Consider the following 14,808-nt stretch of genomic DNA (forward strand, 5'->3'; position numbering starts at 1 on the left):
CATTCATGATGATTTTTTTAGTAAACACTGGTCTGCACATCAGAGAACCAAAAATGCAGTTTGATGTAATAATGTACAAAGCAAAAATCACTGTTAATCGTAAACTTAAACTCTAGAGTGCCAACAGACCCTGCCAACTGTTATTGTCAACCCAGCTTATAGGAAAAAGAAGATTTCCATTTTGTTACTCACCCAATCAAACACTCTTCATGACAAAACCGAACAAGGATAAGGTAAATGAGTTATCAGGTACAGAAGTTTCCAATTCTTTCCTGTAGTTTCCTGCTGTAGTAAAGAAGAATGTAAAGCAGCACTCAAACAGGAAGGCTCACTCTTTCTGCTATATTCTCTTTATTTCATAAAAAATGGCAGTGGAAGGAGTGTCAATGTTCTGCTTTGTTTAGGTTCAAATATGTTGCATTAAATGATGGGGCACAAAATCCTGAGAAGTTTAGCTAAAGATAACGCTTTTTTGTGTGTCTCATTAAGAAGAATTCCCTTCACTTCCTGTCTTGTAGACATAACAGGAATTTAGAGGATATCTTTGCAATGTTGTCACTGAAATGAGTGTAAGACTGACCCTCTAATCCTGTTTTGGTGACAACTCGAAATTTTGAATTTACCTTCACTTTTATTCTTGGTGACATTGGTAATCAGGAGATTACTAACCCTAACTGGAACACAGACAACTAGAAACCAAAAAAACAAAAAAAAACAAATCAAAAAGTTTGTATTAAGTTTCCTCAATTTTCCAGTATGCATGCAATTTAAAGTTCAACCTACATTTTTTAATATAATGAAGCCCATACTTCCGTTGTCATCCAAATGTAACCCTATGATTGCACATGTCTAAACATATGAAATTTGCTAAAATGTTCAGCAAGTAATATATAGAATACATTCTAAAACAGCAGATCAGTTCGAGAGGCTGTACATTTGTCTAACTAGTGTTAGAGAAGAAGAATGTTCTTTTCCTTCAGGGTGGTCTGGGTCATTCTTTGTGTTTAGATTTATATACATTTTTATAATTAGTGTGTTTCTTATCTATTTATTATCCCTTTCTTGTATCCAGCAGCATTGTATCAGTAAATACCATCTTTCTCAGTAGTCTTTCCAGACTACATTATTATATCTCATTCCTTTATCTTCTTAACTGTCTCTTATGTTTTCTCCAGGGGAATTTGTCTTCATATGGAGGATTATCTGATAGTAACTAAACTCCCACTGTTCTTATCTCTACCTCACTGCTTAGATGTATTCTGAAAATGGGACCCTGAGAATGTTGGTTATTAATGAATGGGATGAAAGCATAACTGTTACATAGCACAAGGCTAAATGACTAATTGCTTTATTTCTGGTTGTAGTTGGAACTGGAGAATGAAAGGTTAAACAGAGCATTGTGCATTAACCGACTTACAGTTCCTTCCTCATCCCTCTTCCTGTAGGAGGATGGCTGGTTTCCCTGGGAAAACAAGCAACTCATAACTTTTTTTGTTACTCCTCCCCAACTTATTCTGCATTTCTATTATTCTCCACTTTCCTACACAACCTTCTGTCTGGTCACACCGTTGTGTGTAAATGTCAGCAGCCCTGACAGTGCTTGCAGACCTAGTCTGTGCCATAGACTTCATGCCTTGGAGAACAAGATTACCTCAACAGGAGCTCCAATGTGACAGGATAAAGAATACCTTGAAGACCATCTACTAATCTCTTCATTATACCATCAATAAGGATAATTTCTTCAGGTTGGAACTTAAGAAATATGGCTTTGACGTGTAAGGTCATCAAACAGATCTTTAGTCTTCTACTTATTTACTGCTTCCATGGAAGTTGTCAAAATTCAGTTTCTTTGATGGTGAGATTTCGCATTCAGGAGGAAGTACCTCTTGGCACAGTTATTGGACGCATATCTGATGCATCAGGTTGGATAGAGGATGTAAATGAGGAATACAAGCTTATACAGGAGACCAAAACTTTACCAGTGCAAGTGAGTTTGAGAAATGGATCTATAACCACTACAGATCGTCTAGACAGAGAAAAGCTTTGTCAGGTTCATGGACGTTGCATCCTGTCATTTAATGTTCTAGCAACCAAGGCCTTAGCTTTAGTTCATGTGGAGGTTGAAGTCCTGGACATTAATGACAATGAACCAATGTTTCCAAAAGCTGAACTAGATGTAGAGATCTCTGAAAGTGCTTCCCTTCGTACCAGGATTCCACTTGACAGAGCTTGGGACCCCGATAGTGGCAGCAATGCTGTGAAGCTTTATACTCTCTCCCCAAATGAACATTTCACTTTGGATATTATCTCTGGTTCTGATGGTGTCAAACATCCTGAGCTAGTGGTGGTAAAAGAACTGGACAGAGAAATGCAATCCTCTTTTATTCTTGTATTAACCGCATTAGATGGAGGCTATCCACCAAAAACAGGGACAACACAGGTTAGGATTATTATATTGGACTCAAATGATAACAGTCCCGCTTTTGAGGAAAGTTCTGTCATTTTGGAAGTCTCAGAAGACACATCCCCTGGTACACTTCTTATAAATCTCACAGCTACTGACCCGGATCAAGGTCCAAATGGGGAAATTGAGTTTTCATTTAGCAAACACACACCTCACCATGTACTTAGCATGTTCAGCATTGACCCCAAGTTAGGAGAAATAGTCCTGAAACAGCCACTTGACTATGAAAGCAGACATTCATATGAATTAGATGTACAAGCAAAGGACTTAGGCCCTAATCCTATCCCTACTCACTGCAAGGTAGTCATTAAAGTTCTGGATATTAATGATAATACTCCTGATATTAAAGTCACTTGGGCTGCTCAAGATTCCCCTGAGATCACTGTGTCTGAAGCTGTTCCTCTGGGAAGTTTTGTTGCTTTGGTTATGGCAAATGATCCAGATTCAGGTGCAAATGGGGATGTGCACTGTCATCTAATTCAAGACCATGATCATTTTAGGCTTCAAAAAGCTAATGGAAATAGTTATATCCTGACAACCAATGCAATCCTAGACCGGGAAAAATGGGATATGTATGACATAACTATCCAAGCACAAGATCAAGGTGAACCATCTTTTACATCTAAAAAGTCTTTAAAAATATTTGTTCGTGATGCCAATGACAATGCTCCCATTTTTGAAAGGCCAAGATATGATGCTTACTTGTATGAAAACAATAGTCCTCCCACCCATCTACTCACTGTAAATGCTCAGGATGTTGACCTTTATGAAAATGCAGACATTACCTACAAGATTATTGACTCTGTTATCTCAGGGACACCATTATCAACTTTTGTCTCTGTCAATTCTAAAACAGGTGAAATTGTTGTGCTTAAAGCCATTGATTATGAAGAAGTTAATGAAATCCAATTCCAAGTCCAAGCAGAAGACCATGGTAACCCTCACCTCAGCAGCAATGCTTCTGTCAAGGTGTTTGTAAGAGACAAAAATGATAATAGCCCCTTAATTGTGCAACCTCAACTTAAGAAAGGCCGTGCCAGCATCACCATTCTTGTAAATGCTGAAACTGGATACTTTCTTTCTGCCTCAGAAGTTGCCAGCTCAGAAGTTTTAGGTTACACATCTGATCAAATATTATCAGAAACAGCTAAACTTAACAAACACCCGATATTTCAAGTGATAGCCACTGATGCTGACTCAGATGAGAACTCCAAGCTCCTGTATCATTTGTTGGATGACTATCAAGGCTTGTTTTCTATGGATGAACATCTTGGGTACATATACATGAACTCCAGCAATGCCACGAGCCTAATAGGTAGGACCATGGACTTACAGGTCAGTGTTAGAGATTGTGGAATTCCTTATCAGGAAACAAAAGCTCATCTAACAATTATGTTTAGTAGCCATTTGGACCACTTAAAAAATTCTGCTAGTGAAACCAATGACAAGCTGAGCCTATCTGTGGTAATTGTTATATGCCTTGCTGTTCTTCTAGCTGTATGTCTCCTCGTACTGGCTCTCATAATGTCCTTTTGTCGAGTAGATAGAAAAGACAACAGAGCATACAACTGCAGGGAGGAAGAATCAGCCTATAGGAAGCAACCTAGAAGGCCTCAAAGGCAAATACAGAAGGCCGATATTCATGTAGTTCCTGTACTTAGAGGTCGGCAACAACAAAAACCAGTGACACCTGTAGAAGAAGCCAAGCCATTTCCTATGCCAGATGAAGGAAAAGAAGCTCCAGAGGACCAAACTCTTCATACTCCTTTTCATCTCACACCTACACTATATCGCACACTAAGGAATCAACATAACCAGGATCTATTAAGTGATGATACTACAGATTTAGAGCAGTCTTTCTCATTACCTCCCTCTGTGTGTCGAACTTTACAGTATCAGAGACAGAGAAGCTACTCTAGAGAGAACTTTGAAGACTCCAATGGAACTCTTCCAGTCAGTAATAAAACCTTAAAGAACCCTGGTAGCCCTCAAATAAGAATCCAAGATCAATTCAGCCCTTCTGAACCCATAATATACAATGAAGGAAACTTTTCTCCTGCTACTTCTCCTACACTAAGAAGACAAAAGAATATAGAACAATCATCTAAAGAGCAGATATTAAGAAGCCTGGTGCGTCTGTCAATGGTGGCACTAGCAGAGAAAGAAGCTTCCGACCTTAACATGCAGTCACCACATGTGCAGGTAAATCCGTTTAATGAATTGTTAGTTGAACATTTAGTTTTTTTTTATAGTCTACAAATTTTTGCTGTCTACCTTTAAATTATTATTACTTTAGTAAATCCCCACTTTGGCTGTCATCAGAATATTCCTATTGTAAGACTTCCCCTAGCCTCCTCTTACTAGAACAACCTCTAAATTTTGGATTTTCTGTGCTGGGGACAATTTCCACAGGTCAACAATGTGAATCTTTGTGTGTGTTTGAGTTGGTGGGAGGGGGCATAGATAGCAAAAGAAACCTGGCAGGGGTTTAAATATTACCTTACTCCATCCATGACTGATTTATATATATTTATATGTAATTACATGCACTTTCATTAAAAAAAAAAAGGAACTGTATTTCTCTCCCATCAAAGCTCAGTTACCCGTATGCAAGTGATGTTCCTCTGCTCCTCATTCTGTTTAGTCAATGCCTAAGGTTTCCTAATGCATAAAGTTGGGCAGCAGTGTGAATGACCATGCATCCCAGCAGTCAAAATTATATGCCCACCTGGGATAACATTTTCTAAAATATAACATTTAGGTAATGAAAACACTGGTACTTGTATTATAGTCTACATCAGGGGTAGGCAAACTTTTATGACCACTAGGCCATTTCAGGGGTGGGAGCACACTAGGCCAGTCCCGCCCTAATGGCTCCATCCACCACCAGGGAACGCCCCCTGAAGTGAAATCCCTCTCCTCCATATGCATTGCGGAGGAGAGGGACTTACCTTCAGGGAGCGTTCCCTATTTACTGCGGCAGCGGAAGAATCAACGCTGGCCACAGTATATAGGGGAGCAACTGCAAGGAGGCGGCACTGGAGCTCCGGTGGCTCCGGCTCTGGTAGATCCTACCTTCCCCTGGTAGATCTGTCTGGCAACCCGCGGCTCCAGAGCCCCAGTTTGCCAGCCGGCATTAGGTCGGATCGGCCAGTGGGTGTTAGGCCGGAATGAACTACTGGCTAGCCGTTTCTGGCCTAAAGGCCGGAGTTTGATGACCCCTGGTCTACATAATTGGAATGCTATTATTGCGGACAGTGCTTAGTGATCCTGCCTTTGTGTATGCCATCTCTACAATACAGCCTTCTTTTGTATTGCCGATCTGTTTATGATACTGTTTAAAAACGAGTTTCTATATAATAGAATCAGAAAGTATTTTGAATGCAGTTAATTGGTAATGTGTGATAATATTGTTTGTGTACTTATAAAACCTTGTTGATGTTACATAACTATTCTTGTTAAAAAATTGAAAAAATGGATTTTCCGTTCTCTGAATCCTACAAAAGAAACTATATTTATCATATTGTCTGTCCTAAATAATTTAGATTTTTCAATCCCTTTAAAATATGCATAAGCCAAATCTCATTTTGCTCTGAGCATGTCTCAGTTTATATAAAATTTCAATGCTGACTTCTATTTGAAAATGTAAATTATCTGTCTTGTATAGTCTTACTATACATATTATACATTTACATTTTGTGACCAGATTTAAAGGTATGTGAAGGCAAGGGCTAATTATTTTTAAAAGAACACTTTTAGGCTGTTTTAAACACTAGGCAAAATATAATAAAAGCTGTTGGGTCTCATTATACTAACAACTAATAGTGTGTATATCACGACTGTAGCTATCTTCTGCAGAACTATGTAAACTGCCATTCAATATACATTACCTGAATGAGCTGAACATCTGGTGGAAGGACTTGTGTGTCTTGGAGCTCATTCATATCCTGTCCCTGCAGAGTATACATCCAGGTGCTGCGGATGCTTCTGAACCATACCCAAATCAAACATTTTCTAAGGGAATTTGGTGTATCATGCATGAGGAAGTTAGTTTGCTGCCAAACGGCACATAAATAATTTAGGAAGGATATAACATCCCTGTTTGGATGAGTCTGTCTACAAATACAGGCCTGATTAGAAGTAGCTGAAGTACATCTATAATGAGAAAAATATAAAGGTTGCTATGGCTGGTTGCACCTTTTTTATGCTCATTCCCTGTCTGTTGCATGTTTTTGGAGTATGGAAATGAAGAATGTTGACTTTTCTGGTTATATGCTTATTCCAAAGCAGTGACTTATAAACTACACACAGCCAGACAACTATAATTTCAGCAGAAGCAGCACACATATTTCTCTCTGACAGTGTATTACAAAGTTTTATCTGTGTTAATCATATGTGTGAGATATGATTACAAGAGTTAAACTGAAAACAGGATACAGGTTGACATTCAATAATCCGGATTTTCGAAAAGTCCGAATTTTTAAAAGTTATATATGCTGCATATATTAAAATGAAATACCACTAAAGAAAATGACACTTAATAAAAAGCAAATTAAATTTTAATGTTCACCAACTAAATAAAACAGTTTTACATAAGTTTAGTTCAACTAAACAAAATAGTGCCTCAGAATTTTAAATATTACTTTACCCTCGAAAAGAAGCTAAATAGCAGATAAGCTGTCACGGTAATCATCTTCATGACTGACAGTAACGGCATCCTCAGCAACAGGAACAGCTTCAAGCAAGACCTAACAGCTGATTCTAAAGTACAGCACCATCAAAATATAAGCATCCCATCCAGAAAACAGTGTAAATTTGAAAATGGGCTCCAAAATCCATGCTGGGTAACTGAAGGATCTAGATTTTTGATGGCCGGATGTTTGAATGTCAACCTGTATTGTGTAGAAAAGAAAATACTTCACGACTAGAGTGCATATATTAAATTAAAGTAGAACTCCACAAATCTTTCTTTTATATGCTTCTGATAGAGGAATAAAATGGAATTGTATGTTTTAATCAAATATGAAAATGTTCAGATGGTATTCGTAGCCAAACACTTGTCAATATTTATAAAAATGTCTATCATAGGTGTAACATAAACATCAAATTTAATGCAGATCTATTTGAAAATAAGGCATTGGTGATGGATGTTTTATTTGCACAATATTCAGGAGTTTACAATCTTTACACAATCAGTGCCCCTCTGTTCCCCACTGATCACCAATAATGTAACTCATTAGTGAGAGGTCTTTTTACTATTGGCGGTCAGAGTTGGGGTGGGGCGAGTGGCGTCATCGTCCAAAAACAGTGCTGATTAGTAGGTACTTGATGGAAACTAGGAAAATGACTGATATCCAGAATATATCATGTACCTGGCTGTGCACCTATCAACCAGTGTGTAGGCAGCATAAGGCTAATTGCAGGGCATCTGAAAACTAAATTTACAGATTTACAGTGTTCTCAAATATTCTGCCAAATAAGCAGCTTTTTCTTTCTTTTATTTGGAGTTAAGTGGTCAAATTAGACAAGTGCCTGCATTCACTTCTCTACTTCTTCCACTTGGATATGAGAGGCACAGATGACAGATTCTTTTGAAGGTTAAATTTAATATATACTACTAACATTTCTCATTAGACAGTGGAATCTGCTTGTTCTCACAGAAATCTCCTAGAACTGAGGACTTTATTTTGTTTTATCATTGCAGCAAATTTCACAGCTTTTATCTCTGCTCCACCAAGGACAAGTTCACCCCAAGACACTTCATAGAGGAAACAAGTACTCATCTAAGGCTGGCAGGTAACAAGAATTAATGGTAGCTAACTTGCTTCCAATTAGTAGATAGTGCCACAAACTGTCACTCTTGTCTGCAGAGGAAAGCTCTGCTACCCTAGATAATAGGTAACTTTCTGCCAAACTGAAACATCATCTAGATACTTACAGGTTCTGTAGGTGACGGCTTAGAAGGAACGTTTCAAAAAGTTTTCCTCAATTACAAAGAAGTAGAACACAACAATTTTAACTTCTTACTTTTTTTATAAAACTGGTTCCTAGCAGGGGAGGAATTGTGAACAGTGCACCAAGGTTTTCTAGGGCTTAAATTGCCCATAGTGCCGACATTGTAGACACCTCACAAGATTGTGGTGTTGGTGTAAACATTGAAGAAGGCCCCTCCATCTATCTTGGTTAGGATTCAGAAAAGCTCAACAATCAACAATTTCTCCTTACTCAAGAAGCCATTAAGGAGAAGATGGTTTGACCAATGTTTGGTTTCCAATGGTATACCATAGACCTTTTTATATACTGTTATAAATACTATTGTATGTCCTTTACCCACCAGACTATTAATTGGTTTCCAGCCAGCCCAAGAAGACTCAAGTCATTATTACGCTTTGCCTTCAAATCAGAAACATCGATGAGGATGTGTGGAGATTCTGTCCCTCCACACCCCACTAACACAAATAAATGTTTTGCTTTCTCTTATCTTCTGTATCTAGTGGCCCTCAAAGACTGTAAGCTTTTTGGATTGTGTATGTTTAAAATTTGTATTCCGCACTTATTATTTTACTATGTAATACAGCTACAATATAACAGTAATTTAAAAACAGTAATAATCAGTTTATGGAAGAACACAAAAAAAAATATTGATTCTGTTGATTGAATTAGAAATGCTGGACAGGAGACTGATTGGCAGAGCACAAAGGACAGTGGCCATGGTGAGAGTGAAGCTGGAGATCTAGATTCTGAACCTGGAGGTGACTTCTCTCCCAGCCATCACCTCTTGGATGAAAATTTTGACTCTCTTCTGGCCTCTAATGCAGGTAAGCGAAAGTTACAGTGATGGGGATATAGTGACTGATTTACAAGTGCTTGTAACCCTGAACATGAAAAATAGTTTGCATGTGTCTTGCCAATAAACTGTAACTCTGCAGAAAACAGTATACCCGATCTAGTAAGGTATTTATAAAAATATTCGTAGAGATCAGTTTAACTACTTCTGTAATTTCCTATTATTATAATTAAAAGAAAGCTAGTAAAAGCACACATGCTAGGTTTTACTGTTATTCTTCAATTCTGTGTATCATTATAAAACATTATTCAGCATTCAAAGCAAGCATATGTTTATTTTGTGACCTGGGTATATACAGTCCCAAGGTAAGGTCTAACTGCAGCTGCTCCCCAGACTCTCAGACCAAACACATGTGATTGCTGAGCAGACAATTGCCAGGTTCAGTAGCAGGTACACATTCTCTAATATACAGTAATTTAGCACTTTCTGCCTAAAAAGCCTCAACAGCCTAGAAAAGGGGTCCCCAACGTCCGGTCCACGGCCCACTAGTGACAGGTGGGCCGTGGCTCTGGTCAGTACCCTATGGGGTCGGGAGAAGGACCCAGCTTGGGGGGGGGGGGGCGCACGGGCCAGAGCCAAGGACCACGTCTGCCGTACACATTGCAGGCTCAGGTAGGCAGGTTGTGCCCCTGGTCTGAGCCTGCGATGGGAGAGTGGGCAGATTCTGGCACCATGACATCACTCTGGGGGAAGTTTCTTCCTCTTTGTTTGACACACGGCTCCCCACACATGCGCGGTCCGGGGTCCATGAGATTAGTGGTTCGCAAGCTTCAAAAGGTTGGGGACCACTGGCCTATATAACTCCCTTAAGACGTAATTCCTTTTGTCTTTAAAAGACTTAAACCAAAACAGGGAGGTATAGACCTCCACTCCAGTAGCCATCCGTGGAGGCCTTTACAGTGCACAGATCTATATTAGTTGGTGGCATAACGGTGAATAAATATGTATGCATTTTATATGGTGTACCATGTATAATTATAACAAGAGTAAATTATTTTTATTTAAATATTTACACTTATTGTGGCAAAATTATAGGCAGTAATAAAATATCACATTACAGGTTAAAATTAGGCATCGATAGATGCACAATATCATGAAGAGGTAATAATTAATTTATTTTCTTTACATGACAGGTCCAGAAGGCAACCGGTTGAGTGATCTAGACCCTGGTTGGATTGCTCGGCTCTCCTTACCTTTGGCCAACAGTTACAAGGAAAATATTTTTACTCCTAATGATAAAATAGCTATAGAGCCTCCGATAACAACATCAGATAAAGAAGATCTACGCACCTTCTTAACATTTGGCAAGGCTTCTGACGGATCGCAAGACAACAGATTGGCCAGCACTTTTCTTTCTGAAATGAGCACGCTGTTCGAGATGCTTTTGACACAAAAAGCTGAATCCCATGGGGATACAGCTTCAGAGGTGCTAATGAGACTTTCTGCTTGCAGCAAGAGTATGGGAATGGATAGTGATAGAAATGATGGCACTAGAAATTAACTAGCATTGAGAAAAGTCACCAACAACTATTTTGCCAGCTCTCAATAGGTTCCATTGCATCATCATTTGGACAGAAAGCTGGCAATACTTTAGATGCGTTTTATTAGTTAAATGACTTTGCTGAGGTCAGCAAATCATTTACAGAGGGAAATATAGCAGCATTCCAGCACCAAGTGCTTCTTATAAGTTCTCAGTATACAGAACACAGTTTATCATACTAAAATCACATACTTTCAGGTAATGCGATGAAGGTGCTTCACTTGAACACTACACCAAGAATGTAAATATTACAGTACAGGTTAATACATCTCACACTATTTCATCCAACATAACAATATTCCAAAAGTATCTGTATAACAACATACTGTGCCAAGTATTAGTTAACAAAAGTATGACTTAACTGCCTTTTGAATGGTCAGATATCATAAAAGGTTTTGCACAATCCTGTTATCACTGTAACATTGTGAATGCTGCCAAAGCAGATGAATTCTACTCAAATAATGTGAAACTTATTACAATAAATTCTTTCTCATGCACTAGTATAGCAAAGTCCAAAAATGATAAATGTAAATGATTCAGTTGAGGTTAAACATCCTGTCTACTTTTTTAACTCTTAAAACAGTTTTTTTGGTGTTTTATTAAATGCACTCAATATGGGGTGCAACTTTTCCAAGGGATTCCCAGGGCACTATGAGTTTGCTAAAGAGACAATACAACTGTCTATCATCAACTTGTATGATGCCCCTCTGTCTGATTCTGAAAACATTCAGTTTGACCTACCGAGCTCCACTATATCCTGCTGCCATTAGGGAAACACTACTGGCCCCACTATCCTACATAGGCAATACCACCAGCTGCTTAAACCTTGCTTAGTCCCAGCAAAATAGAGAATACTCACTAACAAAGGAGTCATCAGTGGTACGTCATATTCATTAAGTACTTTTTTCGCAATGCAATGCTGGAAATTCAGAGGAGCATGGCAGTACCTAAATACATTTCATACTAACTAAGGCCTTATGACCAAGTATCATTTGTATGTAACTCGTCGTGCTTTTCTGAGTTTCCTGTGTTGCAATTTAAATAGAGCACTTACTGAATATGGCATGCCCCTGATAACTCGTTTGTGACTAATCTCTGTTCAAGCTAATGAGCTATGTGAGCAACATTGTTCAGAGCAGATAAGATTTGTGAAAGGGACTCAATACTACATGTCAATATCCCTATATAATTTACATCATACTTTATATCATTTCTTTTAAACAGATTTGTGAACTTAGACAAGTAAAATTGTTTATTCTGTACTTTTAAGCTACATACACATGTGCAATTATTATCGTTGGAAAGGATCTTTAACGATCCTTTTCAACGACATTGGGCTGCACGATGCATAAAGGAGTGTTGTACATACAGCACCGTTCTGCTCTATAGAGAGGGGAGAACGACAGAGTGGCACCACGCTGCACGCTCTCCCCCTTCCCTTTGCATTAGGATCGTTTGTCGTCCATCGTCCGTGGGTCCACCAGGATGGTCGTTCGGAGGATGGACGACGGGCGCTGTACACACGCCAGATTCTCATCCGATATCAGCCCTGAGCCAATTATCAGGCGAGAACCATTAACCGTGTGTACCAAGCTTTAGGCTTTAGGTTTCCTGCAGTTTAGATTGTTAGAGACGATTGAATGTAGGTAAGGAACACATATATTGAATTGAATTGCAGTTACGATCATAGTTTTTTACATAGATTTTTTTAAACTTGATAATTGATTAGAGACAGGAGAAAAGAAATGTGAGTAATTAATGCTAAAGAGAAGGGTCTGTAGTTTTGTTATGCATTCTGAAAGCACAAACTTAGTTTACAGTGACCCTATCTCCTAACTTTTATCCCCTAACTCTTTTGCTGGGCCCCATCACTGATTGCTACTCTTCTGAGGAAGAACCACCATGTAAAGTTTCTCCTAAACCATTATGTTTAGGGAGATAAATAACTTCAGTGATCTGTAGCTCTCAGTGGTTTATACAGGCGTGCGGTAAACTCAGAAGATCCATATTCCTGGAGCCCAGGCATTCCTTTTTAATGTAACTGCACGGAGCAGTGTGGGCAGCAGATATTATTATTTACATTTTTCTTTATTTTATTATGTGAATTTGATGACAAGGTGACTTTACACTTTGCTTCTAATCTACCAAAACCAATTTACATCACAAAATCATATTTGAAATGAGCAAAAGATATTTGAAAAGAAATCTGTATATGTATACCATAGAGCTGCAGGTTATATGCTAAGTCTATCCAGGTTTCTTTTTCAGTAATCTTGCAAATTACATAGGAAAACCATTAGGTGCCTATGGATCATGTGCAGAAATATACTGGATTCATATTTTTTTCCATATCTACATATATATTCTATTCTTACAGTTTATATTACCCCATACTATAATTTCAACTGTGTGTATATTTTGGACTTCATGTGTTTTATGTTTTTTTTTTTTTTATGTAGGATAGATCTAGTTTCATATGGTTTGCTTTGCTCCAGAAGCTTGTAATGATAGCACTATACTCCAGTTACACAATTAGAACTAAAAAATCCATAGTAAAAACGTCATTAATAGGTGTAAAGTAAAATCAGTGTTTTTATTACAGATTAATCAGCATTATGTTTTTTTTCTCTATCATCAGCAGGCTGTTTAGGTATAGATACCCTTTTATAACTTATAAAAAGGGGGAATCCCACTTTAAAACAGGTTTGCAATGTATTTTTTTCTCTTGATCAAATCAGGTTGTATAGAAAAACTTGCCAGGGTTTTTGTCTGATTCAGCTAACATTATCAAGTTTACTCAAAAAAACAAATTGCAATATTTACGCATTTACCATCAACCTTTACTGATTTGACAACAGTAGCACAAAATCTGTTTGATGGCTGCCCATTACTGCACATTTAATACAGTCATATTGAAAAAACTGTATTCAGGAAGAAAGACTGTATATATATGTTTTCGTATTTCTCCACTTTTTGCAGACTGGCACAGTAAGCAAGAAGTTGGATGGGGAAGGGGGAGGGGGTGGGCTGTTAACACTGCTATTTAAAACTTTCTGTTGAACAGAATTTTTCATGGCCAGCAGCGTCCCAATGAGAGAAATTAAGTTGTAACATAGTTTTTATTTATGTTATTTATCATTTGTAACATTTTGTTTGTACTTTTTTGCATTATTGATGATTTTAAATGAGAATAAAATGTAAAACCCGACCTTTGCATAGCGTCTTATTTATGCCTAAAGAACATTATGAAAGTGATTTCCAAGGAAAGCCTGCTGCTGAACTACAATTCATGCATTGAAATTGTTTAAGAGAGCATCCAATTATTACATTTCAATCAGACGTTATATCATGCACTCAAAACTAGTTTAAGCATTTATTTTTAGCAAAACTATCAAACTATCCCTGAACAAGCATTAAAAGTGCCTTAGATAATATTGCTGAAGTTCAGTCACTTTTGGTTGTCTGGAAATACTAGTTTTAGGGGATAATTTATACAGCGGTAAAAGTGACATTTACCAAACATTCATTGCATATGAATTTTTCATGAATCTCTATTAACCAAATTATTTACTTTCTGTCAATATTTGATGAATGTTCTTTCCCTGTTTTATAATTGTACCCAGGTTTTACCCAGGACATTGTCCCTAATGAGATTAAACTATGTGTTCAATGATAAGCTCCCCATTCTGCTGACAAATACCAGAGCCTCAATTGCCTCGACAATTGGAAAACTTGAATTCTTATGAGAAGTCTGGGTTAGAATAGTCTGGGTAAAGAAGATCCATTAAAAGCCTTATGAGGAGTATGGATTAGGATACATGAAGCTCCATTAGAAGCCCTATGAGTAGTATGGGTTAGGATATAAGAAGCTCCAAAGGAAGTCCTATGAGTAGTATGGGTTAGGATACAAGAAGCTCCAAAGGAAGCCCTATAAGGAGTATGGGTTAGGATACAAGA

General features: G+C 38.0%; 1 protein-coding gene across 1 annotated transcript; it reads left to right on the forward strand.

Moving 5' to 3' along the window:
• The first annotated feature begins 1,255 nt into the window (after positions 1 to 1,255).
• PCDH12 (protocadherin 12) lies at positions 1,256 to 14,059 on the forward strand. The gene is made up of 4 exons (XM_072400594.1): positions 1,256 to 4,666; positions 8,169 to 8,260; positions 9,128 to 9,282; positions 10,445 to 14,059. Exons 1-4 carry the CDS (start codon positions 1,763 to 1,765, stop codon positions 10,810 to 10,812), a joined length of 3,519 nt encoding a protein of 1,172 aa, XP_072256695.1. The 5' UTR covers positions 1,256 to 1,762; the 3' UTR covers positions 10,813 to 14,059.
• The last annotated feature ends 749 nt before the right edge of the window (positions 14,060 to 14,808 follow it).

Source organism: Pyxicephalus adspersus, chromosome 2 (assembly GCF_032062135.1).
Source record: "Pyxicephalus adspersus chromosome 2, UCB_Pads_2.0, whole genome shotgun sequence".
NCBI classification, from domain to species: domain Eukaryota; kingdom Metazoa; phylum Chordata; class Amphibia; order Anura; family Pyxicephalidae; genus Pyxicephalus; species Pyxicephalus adspersus.